Consider the following 24,849-nt stretch of genomic DNA (forward strand, 5'->3'; position numbering starts at 1 on the left):
AGAAAAGGTTCGGTATCTAGGGCACGAATTGGTCAGAGATACGAGACAATTGACACAAGACCGAGTAAAAGCAATCTGCTCTGCCCCACTACCAGTAACCAAGAGAGAAATGAAACACCTCCTCGGCATGACAGGATACTGCCGGCAATGGGTTACGAGTTATTCCGAGATTGTTAGACCACTGTTAGATATGTCCATGCCTGCACTACCAGAGAAGTTGATTTGGAATGAGGTATCCCGGAATGCTTTTCAGAACCTTAAACAGTCCCTCACTTCAGCACCCGCCTTGGGATTACCAGATTACACTAAGCTATTCAACTTATTTGTGCATCACAAGTCGGGTTTTGCACAATCTGTTTTGACTCAGTTACATGGGGACAGGCAACGACCGGTAGCATATTTCAGTACCCAACTAGACCCAGTGGCACGCGGACTACCAGGATGTCTTCCTTCGTTGGCAGCAGCTTATTATGCTATGCAACAGGCTCAGACAATAACTCTAAATCATCAGACCATTTTGTATATCCCACACTCTGTCGAGATTTTACTTACTAAATGTGCCACCCAACACCTAACCTCCGCAAGAACCACTAAATATAGAAACATAGAAACATAGAAAATAGGTGCAGGAGTAGGCCATTCGGCCCTTCTAGCCTGCACCGCCATTCAATGAGTTCATGGCTGAACATTCAACTTCAGTACCCCATTCCTGCTTTCTCGCCATACCCCTTGATCCCCCTAGTAGTAAGGACCTCATCTAACTCCTTTTTGAATATATTTAGTGAATTGGCCTCAACAACTTTCTGTAGAGAATTCCACAGGTTCACCACTCTCTGGGTGAAGAAGTTCCTCCGCATCTCGGTCATAAATGGCTTACCCCTTATCCTTAGACTGTGACCTCTGGTTCTGGACTTCCCCAACATTGGGAACATTCTTCCTGCATCTAACCTGTCTAACCCCGTCAGAATTTTAAATGTTTCTATGAGGTCCCCTCTCATTCTTCTGAACTACGAGGTCGAACTGTTATCAAATCCGAACCTTATCATCAAAAGATGCACTACCTTAAATCCAGCCACTCTACTCCCCACGGAAGACGACGGCGAACCCCATTCATGTGAAATGGTAACCGAATTAGTGACTAAACCACGTATCAATCTAACAGATGTACCAATGTGTAACCCTGATCTAGTGTACTATGTTGACGGATCAGCCTTACGAAATGATAGGGGCCAACCTAGAGCGGCTTATGCAATTGTAACTCAGTTTAATGTTGTCGAAACAGCCTCTCTTCCAGAGTCCTTTTCAGCCCAACAAGCCGAATTGTTTGCGTTAACTCGAGCCTGTATTCTGGCTGAAGGACACACAGTTAATATCTACACTGACTCCAGGTATGCTTTTGGGGTATCACATGACTATGGACAAATTTGGAAGATTCGCGGGTACCTGACTTCTTCAGGAACCCCTATCAAAAATGCAGAACAAGTGGAAAATCTCCTGCGAGCCATTCAATGCCCTTTGAAACTTGCCATTATCAAATGCCAAGCACATACAGGCCAGTCGAATGAGGTGGCACTTGGGAATGCCAGAGCTGATAATGCAGCTAAGTCAGCAGCTCTGTCGAAAGGGGGGATGCAGGTGTCATTGTTCCCACTAAGGAACAATAATTGCTCAGACCAGCCACCCACTATTAATGACGTGTTGGCCTTTCAGACACAGGCCAGTATGGAGGAGGTGGTGACCTGGACGAAGGATCAATGTTATAAAAATCCAGAAGGAATATGGGTTCACCATGACGGCCGCGTGGTGGCCCCCAGATCCTTACTTCCATGGATTGCCCGATGTGTTCATACATTCACACATGCAGGCAAAGGGGGATTGGCAGATTATACTTTGGCAACTTGGTATGCACCAGGTATTTTGGCAATTGCAAAACAAATCTGTGAAAATTGTGTTACCTGTCAGACAATGAATCTCGGCCGCAACCGAGACTCCAGGATGGTATGTTGCCTCCCTGGTGCAAGGGTCAAGGATGTCTCGGAGCGGGTGCAGGACATTCTGAAATGGGAGGGAGAACAGCCAGTTGTCGTGGTGCACATTGGTACCAACGACATAGGTAAAAAAAGGGATGAGGTCCTACGAAACGAATTTAAGGAGCTAGGAGCTAAATTAAAAAGTAGGACCTCAAAAGTAGTAATCTCGGGATTGCTACCAGTGCCACGTGATAGTCAGAGTAGGAATCGCAGGATAGCGCAGATGAATACGTGGCTTGAGCAGTGGTGCAGCAGGGAGGGATTCAAATTCCTGGGGCATTGGGACCGGTTCTGGGGGAGGTGGGACCAGTACAAACCGGACGGTCTGCACCTGGGCAGGAACGGAACCAATGTCCTAGGGGGAGTGTTTGCGAGTGCTGTTGGGGAGGATTTAAACTAATATGGCAGGGGGATAGGAACCAATGCAGGGAGACAGAGGGAAACAAAAAGGAGACAAAAGCAAAAGACAGAAAGGAGATGAGGAAAAGTGGAGGGCAGAGAAACCCAAGGCAAAGAACAAAAAGGGCCACTGTACAGCAAAATTCTAAAAGGACAAAGGATGTTAATAAAACAAGCCTGAAGGCTTTGTGTCTTAATGCAAGGAGTATCCGCAATAAGGTGGATGAATTAATTGTGCAAATAGATGTCAACAAATATGATGTGATTGGGATTACGGAGACGTGGCTCCAGGATGATCAGGGCTGGGAACTCAACATTCAGGGGTATTCAACATTCAGGAAGGATAGAATAAAAGGAAAAGGAGGTGGGGTAGCATTGCTGGTTAAAGAGGAGATTAATGCAATAGTTAGGAAAGACATTAGCTTGGATGATGTGGAATCTATATGGGTAGAGCTGCAGAACACCAAAGGGCAAAAAACGTTAGTAGGAGTTGTGTACAGACCTCCAAACAGTAATAGGGATGTTGGGGAGGGCATCAAACAGGAAATTAGGGGTGCATGCAATAAAGGTGTAGCAGTTATAATGGGTGACTTTAATATGCACATAGATTGGGCTAGCCAAACTGGAAGCAATACGGTGGAGGAGGATTTCCTGGAGTGCATAAGGGATGGTTTTCTAGACCAATATGTTGAGGAACCAACTAGGGGGGAGGCCATCTTAGACTGGGTGTTGTGTAATGAGAGGATTAATTAGCAATCTCATTGTGCGAGGCCCCTTGGGGAAGAGTGATCATAATATGGTGGAATTCTGCATTAGGATGGAGAATGAAACAGTAATTTCAGAGACCATGGTCCAGAACTTAAAGAAGGGTAACTTTGAAGGTATGAGGCGTGAATTGGCTAGGATAGATTGGCGAATGATACTTAGGGGGTTGACTGTGGATGGGCAATGGCAGACATTTAGAGACCGCATGGATGAATTACAACAATTGTACATTCCTGTCTGGCGTAAAAATAAAAAAGGGAAGGTGGCTCAACCGTGGCTATCTAGGGAAATCAGGGATAGTATTAAAGTCAAGGAAGTGGCATACAAATTGGCCAGAAATAGCAGCGAACCTAGGGACTGGGAGAAATTTAGAACTCAGCAGAGGAGGACAAAGGGTTTGATTAGGGCAGGGAAAATGGAGTACGAGAAGAAGCTTGCAGGGAACATTAAGGCGGATTGCAAAAGTTTCTATAGGTATGTAAAGAGAAAAAGGTTGGTGAAGACAAACGTAGGTCCCCTGCAGTCAGAATCAGGGGAAGTCATAACGGGGAACAAAGAAATGGCAGACCAATTGAACAAGTACTTTGGTTCGGTATTCACTAAGGAGGATACAAACAACCTTCCAGATATAAAAGGGGTCAGAGGGTCTAGTAAGGAGGGGGAAATGAGGGAAATCTTTATTAGTCGGGAAATTGTGTTGGGGAAATTGATGGGATTGAAGGCCGATAAATCCCCAGGGCCTGATGGACTGCATCCTAGAGTACTTAAGGAGGTGGCCTTGGAAATAGCGGATGCATTGACAGTCATTTTCCAACATTCCATTGACTCTGGATCAGTTCCTATGGAGTGGAGGGTAGCCAATGTAACCCCACTTTTTAAAAAAGGAGGGAAAGAGAAAACACGGAATTATAGACCGGTCAGCCTGACCTCAGTAGTGGGTAAAATGATGGAATCAATTATTAAGGATGTCATAGCAGTGCATCTGGAAAATGGTGACATGATAGGTCCAAGTCAGCATGGATTTGTGAAAGGGAAATCATGCTTGACAAATCTTCTGGAATTTTTTGAGGATGTTTCCAGTAAAGTGGACAAAGGAGAACCAGTTGATGTGGTATATTTGGACTTTCAGAAGGCTTTCGACAAGGTCCCACACAAGAGATTAATGTGCAAAGTTAAAGCACATGGGATTGGGGGTAGTGTGCTGACGTGGATTGAGAACTGGTTGTCAGACAGGAAGCAAAGAGTAGGAGTAAACGGGTACTTTTCAGAATGGCAGGCAGTGACTAGTGGAGTGCCGCAAGGTTCTGTGCTGGGGCCCCAGCTGTTTACATTGTACATTAATGATTTAGACGAGGGGATTAAATGCAGTATCTCCAAATTTGCGGATGATACTAAGTTGGGTGGCAGTGTGAGCTGCGAGGAGGATGCTATTAGGCTGCAGAGTGACTTGGATAGGTTAGGTGAGTGGGCAAATGCATGGCAGATGAAGTATAATGTGGATAAATGTGAGGTTATCCACTTTGGTGGTAAAAACAGAGAGACAGACTATTATCTGAATGGTGACAGATTAGGAAAAGGGAAGGTGCAACGAGACCTGGGTGTCATGGTACATCAGTCATTGAAGGTTAGCATGCAGGTACAGCAGGCGGTTAAGAAAGCAAATGGCATGTTGGCCTTCATAGCGAGGGGATTTGAATACAGGGGCAGGGAGGTGTTGCTACAGTTGTACAGGGCCTTGGTGAGGCCACACCTGGAGTATTGTGTACAGTTTTGGTCTCCTAACTTGAGGAAGGACATTCTTGCTATTGAGGGAGTGCAGCGAAGGTTCACCAGACTGATTCCCGGGATGGCGGGACTGACCTATCAAGAAAGATTGGATCAACTGGGCTTGTATTCACTGGAGTTCAGAAGAATGAGAGGGGACCTCATAGAAACGTTTAAAATTCTGACGGGTTTAGACAGGTTAGATGCAGAAAGAATGTTCCCAATGTTGGGGAAGTCCAGAACCAGGGGTCACAGTCTGAGGATAAGGGGTAAGCCATTTAGGACCGAGATGAGGAGAAACTTCTTCACCCAGAGAGTGGTGAACCTGTGGAATTCTCTACCACAGAAAGTAGTTGAGGCCAATTCACTAAATATATTCAAAAGGGAGTTAGATGAAGTCCTTACTACTCGGGGGATCAAGGGTTATGGCGAGAAAGCAGGAAGGGGGTACTGAAGTTTCATGTTCAGCCATGAACTCATTGAATGGCGGTGCAGGCTAGAAGGGCTGAATGGCCTGCTCCTGCACCTATTTTCTATGTTTCTATGTTTCTATGTTAAGACGGAAAAAGTAGAATCTGCCTCCCACCCAAATCCAGTCGGGCCTTTTGTACATTTACAAATGGATTTTATTGAATTACCTATGTGTATGGGATTCAAGTATGTGTTAGTTATTGTAGATGTGTTCTCTAGATGGATTGAAGCCTTTCCATGTAAAAAGGCCGATGCCACTACTGTTGCTAAATGTTTGTTAAAAGAAATCGTACCGCGCTTCGGAATCCCTGCTAAGCTTTCTAGTGATAACGGGTCACATTTCACGGGAACTGTTATAAGAGAAATGTGTAAAGCTTTGCAGATTAATCAACGTTTTCATTGCAGTTATCATCCACAATCAGCTGGACTTGTTGAAAGATATAATGGAATGCTTAAAAATAAGCTGGCAAAACTATGCAATGACACTGGACTGAAATGGACAGAACTGCTGCCCTTAGCCTTGATGGTAATGCGATCTGCAACCAACAGAACAACAGGCCTGTCACCGCATGAGATAGTTATGGGACGTCCCCAACGACTACCTTTTACAGCACCATTTACTGCAAAACAGATGGACATCCACAAAATGGAGGAAAATATGTTGAATTATTGTATTGCACTAACCAAATGTATTTCCAGCTTTCATTCACAGGTAAAGGAAGCCCAAGTCAAGCCAGCGGAAGGGAAGTGTCATAACCTGGAGCCAGGGGAATTCGTTTACATCAAGATTTTTTAAAGAAAAAGTAGTCTACAGCCAAGATTCGAAGGACCATACCAGGTCTTGCTGGCGACCAATACTGCAATCAAGGTAAAGGAAAGACCAACATGGATCCACGCATCCCATTGCAAACGGGCACCCGACCAGGAGGAAGGGACGAAGGAATCAGAGGAACAGAAAAAGGAAGACTGAATAAGGAACTGTATGGACTATGGGGACTGATGGTGCTGGGCTTGACAGGGTTTTACTTCACATTATTGATTACACCAGGGGTACAGACCCGCCACCGAAGGGAATTGCACGTAAACGTATTTATGGCACTGAGTCATAGGTATGCTCAAGAAAGAAACTTGTCGAGTTGTTGGATATGTTCCCATGTACCTGTCCACTCCAGGGGGGGTATTCCCCTGAGATCTGTCCCCTTTAACGAATCAGAAATGGTAGAATGATTGACAGTGCAAAATAGGACAAAACTAACAAAGGGGCCAGAAACGAAGGAGCAAACAGAATGGAGGTCGGCAGAGTATAAACTTACAGCCTTCCAGGGATGGTACCAGCCCAATTATGATAATAACCATCAGCCTCCCTTCCTAAGCATTACTCCCAGAATAGGAAATCCTGAAGGTATAATATGCCTAGTGAGTAATGAGACTAAAGGACCAGAAATGGGACGCAGCAAGTGTTCCCAAATGATTAAATGGCAAGCCACAACTAATCCCACTGAGAGAAAGATAGCAACCGTTGGCTGGACAACAGTCCATAACAAAGCCCCAGGTGAAGGGTGGGAAGGTGAGACCACTCGAGTAGGGATAGTGCAAAAGGACCAGGAGCTGACGCCCTATAATTGCACCTACTTTATTTGTGGCCATAAAGCCTACCCATGGTTACCAGCCAACTGGACAGGGTCCTGTTACTTAGGATATGTGGTACCCCTTATCAGATCAGTAAGGACTCTAAGGGAGGCCTATGGAAGTCAGAGATTTAAACGGGATTTGACGTGGCTAAACGGAATATTCAAGGTAATGGTGCCACCCTATGGAATAGCATCGACCGAATGGCAGTTACGGGAACTGGCTAACTTAGTGGAATCAGTAGCCAACGCAACTTCCCAAGCCTTTGAAGGGATAAATGATGAAATGGTAGCTATTCGAACAGTGGCTCTCCAAAATCGTATGGCCTTAGATTATCTCCTAGCCAAGGAGGGAGGAACATGCGCATTAATAGGTGAAGAATGCTGTACGTATATCCCAGATAAATCAGAAGATATCGGCAGTCTAGCTGAAAACATCAGGAAAAAGGTAATAGAGTATAAACAGACAGTTGGCCAGGACGGTATCACCTTGTGGGGTTGGGCATCAGGATGGTTGGGAGCCCTGGGGAAATCTGTGGTACAGGGTTTGATCATATTCCTGCTGATAGTCTTCGCCCTGTATCTATTATTTGTCGTCATTAAGTGTTGCTGTGCCAGGGTGGGAGAAACCATGTTACCTACCGAGACCACGGCTAGAGTTATGGTAGCAACAACTGCTGAAGGCTCTTGTGTGGAAATGGAAATGGAGAGACTGTACAATATCAGAATGGATTGAGTTGTCCTTGTGAAGGACAAAATGGGGGAATGTGGAAATGTATTTTTATCTAAGCTGATACCATACGGTATTTGTGTGCCTTTTGATCAAAATGGAGTCCTGGCCCTTCCAGAACTTTCTGCATTTTAGCAGTCAGCTTGCATAAACAGCTAAACCTGGTTTGAGATGGCTGATGGCCATCAGACAGCTAGGAGACAAGTCATGCTGAGACAAGTAACCCCCCCATGATGCTCTCCTATTGTCTACACTACAGGAGTTCCATGTCACCCCACCCTTATCTTCTAGCCATTATCTCCTTTCCGAGACCTCATCCATTTGATGCAAACAGATAAACTGACCAGGAAATTGGAACAATCCTGACACAATACAAGACAGGTGATAGCCCATTACCTATGACTCATGGAGTAATGGCCGGCTGGCCAACTGATAACCCTGACAAAAGGAAATATCTGGATACCATGTCAGGACCAGGATATAGTAATTAACTCTTTATCTGTATTCACTGACTGTGAGACAGAGCAATACACAGGGAGAGGCCATAACTTGGGTTTTACTGTATAAATATCTTGTTAAACTGAACCATTTCGGAGGTGTTCACTTAGCCCTTGACTGAGTGTAACCTACCCCTTGCGAGCAAGTAAATTAAAGAAACTTCTACCGGAGCTGTAAGTGTCGGAGTCATTCTTTTCGGAGGTCGAGATTTCGACAATATCCTCCTTAAGTAAGGCGACCAAAACTGCACGCACTACTCCAGGTGTGGCCTCACCAATACCCTGTACAGTTGCAGCAGGACCTCTCTGCTTTTGTACTCCATCCCTCTCGCAATGAAGGCCAACATTCCATTTGCCTTCCTGATTACCTGCTGCACCTGCAAACTAACTTTTTGGGATTCATGCACAAGGACCCCCAGGTCCCTCTGCACCGCAGCATGTTGTAATTTCTCCCCATTCAAATAGTATTCCCTTTTTTTGTTTTTTTTCCCAAGGTGGATGACCTCACACTTTCCGACATTGTATTCCATCTGCCAAACCTTAGCCCATTCGTTTAACCTATCTAAATCTCTTTGCAGCCTCTCTGTGTCCTCTACACAACCCGCTTTCCCACTAATCTTTGTGTCATCTGCAAATTTTGTTACACTACACTCTGTCCCCTCTTCCAGGTCATCTATGTATATTGTAAACAGTTGTGGTCCCAGCACCGATCCCTGTGGCACACCACTAACCACCGATTTCCAACCCGAAAAGGACCCATTTATCCCGACTCTCTGCTTTCTGTTAGCCAGCCAATTCTCTATCCATGCTAATACATTTCCACTGACCCCGCGTACCTTTATCTTCTGCAGTAACCTTTTGTGTGGCACCTTATCGAATGCCTTTTGAAAATCTAAATACACCACATCCATCGGTATACCTCTATCCACCATGCTCGTTATATCCTCAAAGAATTCCAGTATATTAGTTAAACATGATTTCCCCTTCATGAATCCATGCTGCGTCTGCTTGATTGCACTATTCCTATCTAGATGTCCCGCTATTTCTTCCTTAATGATAGTTTCAAGCATTTTCCCCACTACAGATGTTAAACTAACCGGCCTATAGTTACCTGCCTTTTGTCTGCCCCCTTTTTTAAACAGAGCCATTACATTAGCTGCTTTCCAATCCGCTGGTACCTCCCCAGAGTCCAGAGAATTTTGGTCGATTATAACGAATGCATCTGCTATAACTTCCGCCATCTCTTTTAATACCCTGGGATGCATTTCATCAGGATCAGGGGACTTGTCTACCTTGAGTCCCATTAGCCTGTCCAGCACTACCCCGCTAGTGATAGTGATTGTCTCCAGGTCCTCCCTTCCCACATTCCCGTGACCAGCAATTTTTGGCATGGTTTTTGTGTCTTCCACTGTGAAGACCGAAGCAAAATAATTGTTTAAGGTCTCAGCCATTTCCACATTTCCCATTATTAAATCCCCCTTCTCATCTTCTAAGGGACCAACATTTACTTTAGTCACTCTTTTCCGTTTTATATATCTGTAAAAGCTTTCACTATCCGTTTTTATGTTTTGCGCAAGTTTACCTTCGTAATCTATCTTTCCTTTCTTTATTGCTTTTTTAGTTATTCTTTGCTGTCGTTTAAAATGTTCCCAATCTTCTATTTTCCCACTAACCTTGGCCACCTTATACGCATTGGTTTTTAATTTGATACTCTCCTTAATTTCCCTGGTTATCCACGGCTGGTTATCCCTTCTCTTACCGCCCTTCTTTTTCACTGGAATATATTTTTGTTGAGCACTATGAAAGAGTTCCTTAAAAGTCCTCCACTGTTCCTCAATTGTGCCACCGTTTAGTCTGTGTTCCCAGTCTACTTTAGCCAACTCTGCCCTCATCCCACTGTAGTCCCCTTTGTTTAAACATAGTACGCTCGTTTGAGACACTACTTCCTCACCCTCAATCTGTATTACAAATTCAACCATACTGTGATCACTCATTCCAAGAGGATCTTTTACCAGGAGATCGTTTATTATTCCTGTCCCATTACACAGGACCAGATCTAAGATAGCTTGCTCCCTTGTAGGTTCTGTAACACACTGCTCTAAGAAACAAACCCGTATGCATTCTATGAATTCCTCCTCCAGGTTACCCCGTGTAATTTGATTTGACCAATCGATATGTAGGTTAAAATCCCCCATGATTACTACCGTTCCTTTTTCACATACCTCCATTATTCCCTTGATTATTGTCCGCCCCACCGTGAAGTTATTATTTGGGGGGCCTATAAATTACGCCCACCAGTGACTTTTTCCTCTTACTATCTCTAATCTCACAACTGCCCTGATATCATCCTTTATTAACAGAGCTACCCCACCTGCTTTCCCTTCTTGTCTATCTTTCCGAATTGTCATACCCCTGTATGTTTAATTCCCAGTCTTGGCCACCCTGCAACCACGTTTCTGAAATGGCCACCAAATCATACCCATTTGTAATGATTTGTGCCGTCAACTCATTTACTTTATTTCGAATGCTGCGTGCGTTTAGGTAGAGTGTTTTAATACTAGTTTTTAATCCATGATTTTTAGTTTTGACCCCTCCTGCAGCCCCTTTACATTCAGTGGCCCTTTTTGTCTTTTGCCTTGTGTTTCTCTGCCCTCCAGTTTTACTCATCTCCTTTCTGTCTTTTGCTTTTGTCTCCTTTTTGTTTCCCTCTGTCTCCCTGCATTGGTTCCCATCCCCCTGCCATATTAGTTTAACTCCTCCCCAACAGCACTAGCAAACACTCCCCCTGGGACATTGGTTCCGGTCCTGCCCAGGTGCAGACCGTCCGGTTTGTACTGGTCCCACCTCCCCCAGAACCGATTCCAATGCCCCAGGAATTTGAATCCCTCCCTGCTGCACCACTGCTCATGCCACGTATTCATCTGAGCTATCCTGCGATTCCTACTCTGACTAGCACGTGGCACTGGTAGCAATCCTATGATTACTACTTTTGAGGGTTTGGTTAGCCCAATCTACATATAGATTGGGCCAACCAAACTGGGAGCAATACGGTGGAGGAGGATTTCCTGGAGAGTGTTTGGAATGGTTTTCTGGACCAATATATCGAGGAGGCAACTAGAGGGCTGGCCAGCCTAGACTGGGTGATGTGTAATGAGAAAGGACTAATTAGCAATCTTGTTGTGCAAGGCCCCTTGGGGAAGAGTGACCATAATATGGTAGAATTCTTTATTAAGATGGAGAGTGACACAGTTAATTCAGAAACTAGGGTCCTGAACTTCAGGAAAGGCAACTTCGATGGTATGAGACATGAATTGGCTAGAATAGACTGGCGAGTGATACTTAAAGGGTTGCCAGTGGATAGGCAATGGCAAACATTTAAAGATCACATGGATGAACTTCAACAATTGTACATCCCTGTCTGGAGTAAAAATAAAACGGGGAAGGCGGCTCAACCGTGGCTAACGAGGGAAATTAAGGATTGTGTTAAATCCAAGGAAGAGGCATATAAATTGGCCAGAAAAAGCAGCAAACCTGAGGACTGGAGAATTTTAAAATTCAGCAGAGGAGGACAAAGTGTTTAATTAAGAGGGGGAAAATAGAGTACGAGAGGAAGCTTGCCGGGAACATAAAAACTGACTGCAAAAGCTTCTATAGATATGTGAAGAGAAAAAGATTAGTGAAGACAAACCTAGGTCCCTTGCAGCCAGAATCAGGTGAATTTATAATGGGGAGCAAAGAAATGGCAGAACAAATACTTTGGTTCTGTCTTCACGAAGGAAGACACAAATAACGTTCTGGAAATACTAGGGGACCAAGGGTCTAGTGAGAAGGAGGAACTGAAGGAAATCCTTTTTAGGCAGGAAATTGCATTAAGGAAATTGATGGGATTAAAGGCCAATAAATCCCTAGGGACTGAGAGTCTGCAGGGTACTTAAGGAAGTGGCCCTAGAAATAGTGGATGCATTGGTGATCATTTTCCAAAAGTCTATCGACTCTGGATCAGTTCCTCTGGACTGGAGGGTAGCTAATGTAACACCACTTTTTAAGAAAGGAGGGAGAGAGAAAATGGGTAATTATAAACCGGTTAACCTGACATTGGTGGTGGGGAAAATATTAGAATCAATTATTAAAGATGAAATAACAGCGCATTTGGAAAGCAGTGACAGGATCGGTACAAGTCAGCATGGATTTATGAAAGGGAATTAATGCTTGACAAATCTTCTAGAATTTTTTGAGGATGTAACTAAAGAGTGGACAAGGGAGAACCAGTGGATGTGGTATATTTGGACTTTCAAAAAGATTTTGACAAGGTCCCACATAAGAGATTGGTGTGCAAAATTAAAGCACATGGTATTGGGGGTAATGTATTGATGTGGATAGAGAACTGGTCAGACAGGAAGCAGAGAGTCTGGATAAACGGCTCGAAGGGCCGAATGGCCTACTCATGCACCTATTTTCTATGTTTCTATGTTTCTATGTTTACCTACAGATGTGGAAAGAGTTGAAAGTTGGAATGATTCGATTATTTCTGACTCATCAGATAGTCTTGTTACAAGTGGAGTACCAGAAGAAAATCCTACATCAGATGTATTAGAAACAAGTCCAAGAGAAAATTAGAATTCGAGACAGGCAGGCAAACAGTCTGAAGTTGTAGAGAGTTCAAATGTAGACCAAGGGTTACCCTTGGAGAAAAACTCTCCGCAGGCTCATCCTAGAATGAGTCTAAGTTCGACACCAAGTTTGGGAAGTTCTGTTTGGAGCGAACGTCTCCTCTTCGAAACAGAAAACCAGTGATTAAGTTTGATTTGTAAATATGGAAAACTAAGTCCATTTCTTTTGTTGTGTAACATGCAAGAAATGATCTTTTCATGATTGCTTCTTCAATAAGGAGGGAGAAGTAGATAATAGCTCCCCCTAGTGGACTACTGCTCCACCAAGTGGACTACAGTGGTAATGCAACTATTGATGTAAATAATAAACGGATCACGTGGCAAACTCACATGGCAGTTTCTGTGTTAAGAGACATCTTGTAGATTGTGTTTATTAGTGATTTAGTAAGAACATTTCTGCCCCACCCCCCAGGTGCTTACCCCTTCCCATTGCACCCTCCTCCCCACCACCATCCCTTACCCCATCTCCCATCCCCCACACCACCCACCCCCAGCCCCCATCCCAGCACAGCCCCCACCCTCACCCCAGGCACTTACCCCTCCCCCACACCAGCACCTACCCCAGGCAATTAGCCCTCCCCCATTCCGCCCCCTCCACACCCCCAGCCCCCATCCCAACACAATCCTACCCCACCCCACCGACCCCTCCCCACACCCCACCCCACCCCCAGGCACTTACCCCTCCCCCATTCAACCCCCACCCCACCGCACCCCCAACCCCCACCCCACCCCACCCCCCAGGCACTTAGCCCTCCCCCATCCCACCGTTTTCCCCATCCCTGGCACTACCCACTTTCCCCCACCCCAGGCACTTAAACCTCCCCCTCATCCCAGTCACTAACCCCGTCCCCCCACCCCAGACGCTAACGCTCACACCCCCTCCCCGTCGCAGGTGCTAACCCTCCCCCCTCCCCACATCTCCTGTGGTCTGTGGAATTAGAATCCAATTTCCTATTCTGCACTCCCTCTCTGCAGTTCCCAGCTCTAGCCACCAGAGAGCAGTCACGTCCCATCAATGACTCCAGCCCTTCCAATGAATTTAAATAAAACCTCTCCATTTATTGCATTATTCAGTTGTAGCTTTCACCCTTTGAGGCAGCTTTATATACACTTACGACACATTTATGTAGCCACAGCATCAGTGTGTGTGAAAGGGAGAAGGAGTGAGGTACAACGTGAGTGGGATCAGACTGGGTGGGATATTACAGGGTGCAGGGAGTGAGCAGGAGAGCAGGATTAGACTGGGTGGGATAATAACAACTTGTATTTATATAAAAACAGAGAAAATAGTTGCAGGAGTAGGCCATTCGGCCCTTCGAGACTGCACCACCATTCAATAAGACCGTGGCTGATCATTCGCCTCAGTACCCCTTTCCTGCTTTCTCTCCATACCCCTTGATCGCTTTAGCCGTAAGGGCCATATCTAACTCCCTCTTGAATATATCTAACGAACTGGCCTCAACAACTTTCTGTGGTAGAGAATTCCACAGGTTCACCTCATCTCGGTCCTAAATGGCTTATCCCTTATCCTTAGACTGTGACCCCTGGTTCTGGACTTCCCCAACATCGGAACATTCTTCCCGCATCTAACCTGTCCAATCCTGTCAGAATTTTATATGTTTCTATAAGATCCCCTCTCATTCTTCTAAATCCCAGTGAATTATAAGCCTAGTCGATCCAGTCTTTCTTCATATGTCAGTCCTGCCATCCCGGGAATCAGTCTGGTGAACCTTCGCTGCACTCCCTCAATAGCAAGAACGTCCTTGCTCAGATTAGGAGACCAAAACTGCACACAATATTCCAGGTGAGGCCTCACCAAGGCCCTGGAGAACTGCAGTAAGACCTCCCTGCTCATATACTCAAATCCCCTAGCTGTGAAGGCCAACCTGCCATTTGCCTTCTTCACCGCCTGCTGTACCTGCATGCCAACTTTCAATGACTGATGAACCATGACATCCAGGTCTCGTTGTACCTCCCCATTTCCTAATCTGTCACCATTCAGATAATATTCTGCCTTCCTGTTTTTGCCACCAAAGTGAATAACCTCACACTTATCTCCATTATACTGCATCTGCCATGCATTTGCCCACTCACCTAACCTGTCCAAGTCACCCTGTAGCCTCTTAGTGTCCTCCTCACAGCTCACACTGCTACCCAGCTTAGTGTCATCTGCAAACTTGGAGATATTACACTCAATTCATTCATCCAAATCATTAATGAATATTGTAAATAGCTGGGGTCCCAGCACTGAGCCTTGCGGTACCCCAATAGTCACTGCCTGCCATTCTGAAAAGTACCCATTTAGTCCTGACTCTTTGCTTCCTGTCTGTCAACCAGTTCTCAATCCATGTCAATGCATTACCCCCAATACCATGTGCTTTAATTTTGCACATTAATCTCTTTGTGGGACCTTGTCAAAAGCCTTTTGAAAGTCCAAATACACCACATCCACTGGTTCTCCCTTGTCTACTCTACTAGTTACATCCTCAAAAAATTCTAGAAGATTTGTCCTTTCATAAATCCATGCTGGTTTGGACCGATCCTGTCACTGCTTTCCAAATGTGCTGCTATTACATCTTTAATAATTGATTCCAACATTTTCCCCACCAGCGATGTCAGGTTAACCGGTCTATAATTCCCTGTTTTCTCCCTCCCTCCTTTTTTAAAAAGTGTGTTTACATTAGCTACCCTCCAATCAATAGCAAGTGATCCAGAGTCGATAGACTGTTGGAAAATGATCACCAATGCATCCACTATTTCTAGGGCCACTTCCATAAGTACTCTGGGATGCAGCCTTTAATGTAGCAAAACGTTCCAACACGCTTCACAAGTGTATAAAACAAATAATTTGACATCAAACCAAGTAAGTAGAAATTAGGGCAGGTGACCAAAAGCCTGGCAAAAGAGGGAGGTTCTAAGGAGCGTCTTAAAGGAGGAAAGAGAGGTAGAGAGGTTTAGGGAGTTCCAGACATTGGGGCCTAGGCAACAGAAGGTACGATGGTGGGAGGGGGGTGGGCGTTGTGAGGCTGAGGAGATTACAGAGATAGGGAGGGGCGAGAACATGGAGGGATTAGCAAATAAGGTTGAGAATTTTGAAATCGAGGCACTGCTTAACCGAGAACCAATGTAGGTCAGTGACCGCAGGGGTGATGGGTGAGCGGGACGGTGCGAGTTAGGACATGGGCCAGCGAGCACAAGGGGTGATGGGTGAATGTGACTCGGTGCGAGTTAGGACATAGGCCAGCGAGCACAGTGGGTGATGGGTGAGCGGGACTCGGTGCGAGTTAGGACATAGGCCAGCGAGCACAGTGGGTGATGGGTGAGCGGGACTTGGTGCGAGTTAGGACATGGGGCAGCGAGCACAGTGGGTGATGGGTGAGCGGGACTCGGTTGCGAGTTAGGACACGGGCTGCCGAGTTTTGGATCACCTCTAGTTTACGTAGGGTAGAATGTGGGAGGCCAGCCAGGAGTGCATTGGAATAGTCAAGTCTAGAATTAACACAGGCATGGATGAGGGTTTCAGCAGCGGATGAGCTGAGGCAGGGGCGGAGACATAGAAACATCGAAACATAGAAAATAGGTGCAGGGATAGGCCATTCGGCCCTTCGAGCCTGCACCACCATTCAATAAGATCATGGCTGATCATTCACCTCAGTACTCCTTTCCTGCTTTCTCTCCATACCCCTTGATCCCTTTAGCCGTAAGGGCTATATCTAACTCCCTTTTGAATATATCCAATGAACTGGCATCAACAACTCTCTGCGGCAGGGAATTCCACAGGTTAACAACTCTCTGAGTGAAGAAGTTTCTCCTCATCTCAGTCCTAAATGGCTTACCCCTTATCCTTAGACTGTGTCCCCTGGTTCTGGACTTCCCCAACATCGGGAACATTCTTCCTGCATCTAACCTGTCCAGTCCCGTCAGAATTTTATATGTTTCTATGAGATCCCCTCTCATTCTTCTAAACTCCAGTGAATACAGGCCCAGTCGATCCAGTCTCTCCTCATATGTCAGTCGTGCTATCCCAGGAATCAGTCTGGTGAACCTTCACTGCACTCCCTCAATAGCAAGAATGTCCTTCCTCAGATTAGAAGACCAAAACTGAACACAATATTCCATGTGAGGCCTCACCAAGGCCCTGTAAAGCTGCAGTAAGACCTCCCTGCTCCTATACTCAAATCCTCTCGCTATGAAGGCCAACATTTGCCTTCTTCACCGCCTGCTGTACCTGCATGCCAACTTTCAATGACTAATGTACCATGACACCCAGGTCTCGTTGCACCTCCCCTTTTCTTAATCTGCCGCCATTCAGATAATATTCTGCCTTCGTGTTTTTGCACCCAAAGTGGATAACCTCACACTTATCCACATTATACTGCATCTGCCATGTATTTGCCCACTCACCTAACCTGTCCAAGTCACCCTGCAGCCTCTTAGCATCCTCCTCGCAGCTCACAACTCCACCCAGCTTAGTGTCATCTGCAAACTTGGAGATATTACACTCAATTCCTTCATCTAAATCGTTAATGTATATTGTAAAGAGCTGGGATCCCAGCACTGAGCCCTGCGGCATCCCACTAGTCACTGCCTGCCATTCTGAAAAGGACCCGTTTATCCCGACTCTCTGCTTCCTGTCTGCCAACCAGTTCTCCATCCACGTCAGTACATTACCCCCAATACCATGTGCTTTAATTTCACACACCAATCTCTTGTATGGGACCTTGTCAAAAGCCTTTTGAAAGTCCAAATACACCACATCCACTGGTTCTCCCTTGTCCACTCTACCAGTTACATCCTCAAAAAATTCTAGAAGATTTGTCAAGCATGATTTCCCTTTCATAAATCCATGCTGACTTGGACCGATCCTGTCACTGCTTTCCAAATGCGCTGCTATTTCATCTTTAATAATTGTTTACAACATTTTCTCCACTACTAATGTCAGGCTAACCAGTTTATACTTACCTATTTTCTCTCTCCCTCCTTTCTTAAAAAGTGATGTTACATTAGCTACCCTCCAGTCCATAGGAACTGATCCAGAGTCGATAGACTGTTGGAAAATGATCACCAATGCATCCACTATTTCTAGGGCCACTTCCTTAAGTACTCTGGGATGCAGACTATCAAACCCTGGGGATTTATCGGCCTTCAATCCCATCAATTTCCCTAACACAATTTCCTGCCTAATAAGGATTTCCTTCAGTTTCTCCTTCTCACTAGACCCTCGGTCCTCTAGTATTTCCAGAACGTTATTTGTGTCTTCCTTCGTGAAGACAGAACCAAAGTATTTGTTCAATTGTTCTGCCATTTGTTTGCTCCCCATTATAAATTCACCTGATTCTGACTGCAAGGGACCTAGGTTTGTCTTCACTCATCTTTTTCTCTTCACATATCTATAGAAGTTTTTGCAGTCAGTTTTTATGTTCCCAGCAAGCTTCCTCTGATATTCTATTTCCCCCTCTTAATTCCTCCTCTACTGAATTATAAAATTCTCCCAGTCCTCAGGTTTGCTGCTTTTTCTGGCCAATTTATATGCCTCTTCCTTGGATTTAACACAATCCTTAATTTCCCTTGTTAGCCACGGTTGAGCCATCTTCCCCGTTTTATTTTTACTCCAGACAGGGATGTACAATTGTTGAAGTTCATCCATGTGATCTTTAAATGTTTGCCATTGCCTATCCACCGTTAACCCTTTAAGTATCATCCGCCAGTCTATTCTAGCCAATTCACGTCTCATACCATCGAAGTTACCTTTCCTTAAGTTCAGGACCTTAGTCTCTGAATTAACTGTGTCACTCTCCATTTTAATAAAGCATTCTACCATATTATGGTCACTCTTCCCCAAGGGGCCTCGCACAACAAGTTGCTAATTAGACCTTTCTCATTACACTTCACCCAGTCTGGGATGGCCAGCCCTCTAGTTGGTTCCTTGACATATTGGTCTTGAAAACCATCCCTAATATACTCCAGGAAATCCTCCTCCACCACATTGCTACCAGTTTGGTTAGCCCAATCTATATGTAGATTAAAGTCGCCCATGATAACTGCTGTACCTTTATTGCACGCATCCCTAATTTCTTGTTTGATGCTGTCCCAACCTCACTACTACTGTTTGGTGGTCTGTACACAACTCCCACTAGCATTTTCTGCCCTATGGTTTTCCGTAACTCCACCCATACAGATTCCACATCATCCAAGCTAATGTCCTTCCTTACTTTTGCATTAATTTGCTCTTTAACCAGCAACGCCACCCCGCCTCCTTTTCCTTTCTGTCTATCCTTCCTGAATGTTGAATACCCCTGGATGTTGAGTTCCCAGCCTTGGTCAACCTGGAGCCATGTCTTTGAGATGCCAATTAAATCATATTCGTTACTTGCTGCCTGCGCAGTGAAATCGTCCACCTTATTACGAATACTCCTCGCATTGAGGCACAGAGCCTTCAGGCTTGTCTTAACACACTTTGCCCCTTTAGAATTTTGCTGTAATGTGGCCCTTTTTGCTTTTTGCCTTGGGTTTCTCTGCCCTCCACTTTTACTTTTCTTGTTTCTATCTTTTGCTTCTGCCCCCATTCTACTTCCCTCTGTCTCACTACATACGTTCCCATCCCCCTGCCATATTAGTTTAACCCCTCCCCAAAAGCACTAGCAAACACTCCCCCTAGGACATTGGTTCCGGTCCTGCCCAGGTGCAGACCGTCCGATTTGAACTGGTCCCACCTCCCCCAGAACCGGCTCTAATGTCCCAGGAATTTGAATCCCTCCCTGCTGCACCACTCCTCAAGCCACGTATTCATAAGAACATAAGAACATAAGAATTAGGAACAGGAGTAGGCCATCTAGCCCCTCGAGCCTGCTCTGCCATTCAACAAGATCATGGCTGATCTGGCTGTGGACTCAGTTCCACTTACCCGCCCGCTCCCCGTAACGCTTAATTCCCTTATTGGTTAAAAATCTATCGATCTGTGACTTGAATACATCCAATGACCTTGCCTCAACTGCTTCCTTGGACAGAGAATTCCACAGATTCCCAACCCTCTGGGAGAAGAAATTCCTTCTCAATTCGGATTTAAATTGGCTCCCCCGTATTTTGAGGCTGTGCCCCCTAGTTCTAGTCTCCCCGACCAGTGGAAAAAACCTCTCTGCCTCTATCTTGTCTATCCCTTTCATTATTTTAAATGTTTCTATAAGATCACCCCTCATCCTTCTGAACTCCAATGAGTAAAGACCCAGTCTACTCAATCTATCATCATAAAGTAACCCCCTCATCTCCGGAATCAGCTGAGTGAATCGTCTCTGTACCCCCTCCAAAGCTAGTATATCCTTCCTTAAGTAAGGTGACCAAAACTGCACTCAGTACTCCAGGTGCGGCCTCACCAATACCCTATACAGTTGCAGCAGGACCTCCCTGCTTTTGTACTCCATCCCTCTCGCAATGAAGGCCAACATTCATCTAAGCTATCTTGCAATTCCTACTCTGGCTAGCACGTGGCACTTGAAGCAATCCTGAGATTACTACCTTTGAGGTCCTACTTTTTAATTTAGTTCCTAGCTTTCTAAATTCGTCTTGTAGGACCTCATCCCGTTTTTTACCTATAGCGTTGATACCTATATGCACCACGACAACTGGCTGTTCATCCTCCCCCTTCAAAATGTCCTGCAGCCGCTCCATGACATCCTTGACCCTTGTACCAGGGAGGCAACATACCATCCTGGGGTCTCGATTGCGGCCACAGAAACGTCTATCTACTCCCCTTACAATAGAATCCCCTATCACTATCGCTCTCCCACTCTTTTTCCTGCCTTCCTGTGCAACAGAGCCAGCTACGGTGCCATCAACTTGGTTGCTGCTGCGATGATAAGGAGGTGGAAATAGGCCGTTTTAGTTATAACACGGACACATGGTCGGAAGCTCTTTTCAGGGTCAAATATGACACCAAGGTTGCGAAGTCTGTTTCAGCCTCAGACAGAAGTTGGGGAGAGGGATGGAGTCAGTGGCTAGGGAACGGAGTTTGTGGGGGGTGAGGGGGAGAGTGAGATTAGACTGGTTGGGATATTAAAGGGTATGGGGAGTGAGCAGGAGAGTGTGGGATTCGACTGGGGGGTATTAAAGGGTATGTGGAGTGAGGGGGAGAGTGAGCTTAGACTAGGTGGGACATTAAAGGGTATGGGGAGTGAGAGGGAGAGTGGGATTAGACTGGGTGGGACATTACAGGGTGCGGGGAGTGAGGGGAGAGTGAGATCAGACTGGGTGGGACATTACAGGGTGCGGGGAGTGTGGAAATGGTGGGATTAGACTGGGTGGGACATTAAAAGGTGCGGGGAGTGAAGGGGAGAGTGGGATTAGACTGGGTGGGACATTACAGGGTGTGGGGAGTGAGGGGAGAGTGGGATTAGGCTGGGTGGGATATTACAGAGTGCGGGGGGAGAGTGGGATTAGACTGGGTGGGATATTACAGAGTGCGGGGGGAGTGTGGGATTAGACTGGGTGGGACATTTCAGGGTGTGGGGAATGAGGGGAAGGGTGGGATCAGACTGGGTGGGACATTAAAAGGTGCGGGGAGTGAGGGGGAGAGTGGGAGTAGACTGGGTGGGATATTACAGAGTGTGGAGAGTGAGGGGGAGTGTGGGAGTCGACTGGGTGGGACATTACAGGGTGTATGGAGTGAGGGGGAGAGTGGGAGTAGACTGGGTGGGATATTACAGAGTGCGGGGGGAGAGTGGGATTAGACTGGGTGGGACATTACAGGGTGTGGGGAGTGAGGGGGAGAGTGGGAGTAGACTGGGTGGGATCTAACAGAGTGCGGGAGTGAGGGAATGGTGGGATCAGACTGGATGGGACATTAAAGGGTGCGGGGAGTGAGGGGGAGAGTGGGAGTAGACTGGGTGGGATATTACAGGGTGCGGGGTGAGGGAAGGGTGGGAGTAGACTGGGTGGGATATTACAGGGTGCGGGGTGAGGGAAGGGTGGGAGTAGACTGGGTGGGATATTACAGGGTGCGGGGTGAGGGAAGGGTGGGAGTAGACTGGAATCGCTCAGTTAGCTCCCAGGGATCAGGTTGTATATTTGTCTCTCCCAGAGGGTGGCTGGGTGTCCCATTGCAGTCCACCAATTGGAGGTGTCGAGAGCTGCGGCACTCACTCTGGGCTCTGTTAAAAGGTGAAGGAATAAAATCAGTGAGGTCTCGTGTTCCCAGATTCCTGAGAAGGACAGGTGGGACGAGGACTGGATTCTCCCTGGGTGTCTGCGAGGGTCGCCCGGTTTTGCAGAGCCGGAGATCCGGAGCCTGAGAATGACTCGAGTCGGAAGTGACTGAAATTGCAGCAGTTCCCCTGTAATATCGAGTAATTCAATCCCGCAACAAGCATTTGAGAGCAGGACAGCCCGGCGATATTAAATGTTGTTCATCACTCGGACTGAATTGATTTAAGATACTTGGAATCCAATGGAGAAGCTGCGACAATGCCTGTGACAGCTGTGGCCCTAGAATCAAACTGCTTTTAACCCAGTGCAAACTCTGATTGTCACAGAGAAGCAGTAATTTAACACTGATTGAGATTGGAGATAATTTTATTCAGCTTTACTGCTTTCTATCAAAACTGCTGCCGTCCTTAATGCACATACAGCGATCCCTGACCCTTCTTTCATTTTTAGAATTTTCAATTTGCAAATGCGTTTTCATTTTTTAAAGTGAATCCATGGTACACACTCAGTAAAACCGCGAATCTGCACAGACACGGACATAATGTAAAATCCCACTGGATCAAACCCCTTCCCATTCACTCCCACTGTACACAATCCCAATGGACCCAAACCCCTTCCCATTCACTCCCACTGTACACAATCCCAATGGACCCAAACCCCTTCCCATTCACTCCCACAGTACACAATCCAAATGGCCCCAAACCCCTTCCCATTCACTCCCTCTATACACAATCCCAAATTGGTCAAACCCTTCCCATTCACTCCCACTGTACACAATCCCAATAGACCCAAACCCTTTCCCATTCACTCCCACAGAAGCAAAGGGTAATGGTTGGTGGTGCTTTTGCGACTGGAAGGATGTTTCCAGTGGGGTTCCACAGGGCTCAGTACTGGGTCCCTTGCTTTTTGCAGTATATATTAATGATTTAGAATTAAATGTAGGGGGCCTGATAAATAAATTTGAAGATGATACAAAGATTAGCCGTGTGGTTGACAGTGAGGAGGAAAACTGTAGAATGCAGGAAGATATCGATGTACTGGTCAGGTGGGCAGAACAGTGGTAAATGGAATTCATTTCAAATAAGTGTGAGGTAATGCATTTGGGGAGGTCTAACAAGGCGAGGGAATACACATTAAATGGTAGGACACTGAGAAGTGTGGAGGAACAAAGGGACCTTGGAGTGCAGGTCCACAGATCCCTGAAGGTGGCAGGCCAGGTAGATAAGGTGGTTAAGAAGGCATACGGGATACTTGCCTTTATTAACCGAGGCATAGAATACAAGAGCAAAGAGGATCGCTTCTCGGCCTTTTGGCTAAGATCATGCGTAACTGACCTGACAGGGGAGTAACCATGACCCCAAAGTGGTTCTCCCTGGATCAGGAAGGTATATGCTTGCTTTTTGGAAATAGGAGGTGTGTGGGGGGCCTGACCCATCCACCTCCATGGCACGAACCTGGTATTGCAGTACTTCCAGGAACGGTGCAGTGGCTCTCGGCCTTTTGGCTAAGAGCATTGGTGCAGAGTGATCCTTGATGTGTGCAAGGTGACCTCTGGCGTTTGTGATTTGACAAAGAATTGGAAAGATTGGCTACGAATTAAAAAAAAAAGAGGATCGCTTCTCGGCCTTTTGGCTAAGATCATGTGTAACTGACCTGACAGGGGAGTAACCATGACCCCAAAGTGGTTCTCCCTGGATCAGGAAGGTGGTTCTCCTATGCTTTTTGGAAATAGGAGGTGGGTGGGGTGGATTGACCCATCCACCTCCATGGCACGAACCTGGTATTGCAGTACTTCCAGGAACGGTGCAGTGGCTCTCGGCCTTTTGGCTAAGAGCATTGGCGCAGAGTGATCCTTGATGTGTGCAAGGTGACCTTTGAGATTTGACAAAGAATTGGAAAGATTGGCAATGAAAAATTTAAAAAAAAAAGGTTATGCTTGAACTGTATAAAACACTGGTTAGGTCACAGCTGGAGTACTGAGTGCAGTTCTGGTCACATTACAGGAAGGATGTGATTGCACTAGAGAGGGTGCAGAGGAGATTTATGAGAATGTGGTCAGGACTGGAAAACAGTAGCGATGAGGAAAGTGCATATCCAAGTATCTTGTTAAATGTGGTGAGTGTTTCTGCCTCTACCACCCTTTCAGGCAGTGAGTTCCAGACCCCCACCACCCTTTGGGTGAAAAAAAACTTTTCCTCATCTCCTCTCTAATCGTTCCACGAACGACTTGAAATCTATGTCCTCTGGTTATTGACCTCTCTGCTAAGGGAAATAGGTCCTTCCCTGATAAATAAATCTGGGATTGTTTTCTTTGGAGAGATTGAATTGAGGTGTATAAAATTATGAGGGGCCTGGATAGAGTGGATGAGAAGGACCTATTTCCCTTAGCAGAGAGGTCAATAACCAGAGGACATAGATTTAAAGTAATTCGTGGAACGATTAGAGGGGAGATGAGGAAAAGTTTTTTTTCACCCAGAGGGTGGTGGGGGTCTGGAACTCACTGCCTGAAAGGGTGGTAGAGGCAGAAACACTCAGCACATTTAACAAGTACTTGGATGTGCACTTGAAGTGCCGTAACCTGCAGGACTACGGACCAAGAACAGGAAAGTGGGATTAGGCTGGATAGCTCTTTCATGGCCTCCTTCTGTGCTGTAAATTTCTATAATTCTATGATTCTATGATTCACTCCCAAAGTAC

The 24,849-nt window shown here is 45.9% G+C and overlaps 1 protein-coding gene, 1 non-coding gene and 1 pseudogene across 2 annotated transcripts in view; all 3 read left to right on the forward strand.

Moving 5' to 3' along the window:
- Positions 1-8,424, forward strand: part of LOC139260449 (uncharacterized) — a 54,004-nt gene extending 45,580 nt beyond the window's left edge. Inside the window, exon 10 of the mRNA XM_070877012.1 lies at positions 5,835-8,424. Coding sequence (XP_070733113.1) covers positions 5,835-6,225 — 391 coding nt within the window. The 3' untranslated portion in view covers positions 6,226-8,424. The remainder of the gene's footprint in view (positions 1-5,834) is intronic.
- Positions 8,425-23,445: 15,021 nt separating this feature from the next.
- On the forward strand, positions 23,446-23,643 carry LOC139260495 (U2 spliceosomal RNA). Its single transcript, XR_011592808.1, has one exon. It is a non-coding gene; the product is annotated as a U2 spliceosomal RNA (small nuclear RNA).
- Positions 23,644-23,764: 121 nt separating this feature from the next.
- Positions 23,765-23,966, forward strand: LOC139260492 (U2 spliceosomal RNA; annotated as a pseudogene).
- The last annotated feature ends 883 nt before the right edge of the window (positions 23,967-24,849 follow it).

The sequence above is a fragment of the Pristiophorus japonicus genome, chromosome 3 (assembly GCF_044704955.1).
Source record: "Pristiophorus japonicus isolate sPriJap1 chromosome 3, sPriJap1.hap1, whole genome shotgun sequence".
NCBI classification, from domain to species: Eukaryota; Metazoa; Chordata; class Chondrichthyes; family Pristiophoridae; genus Pristiophorus; species Pristiophorus japonicus.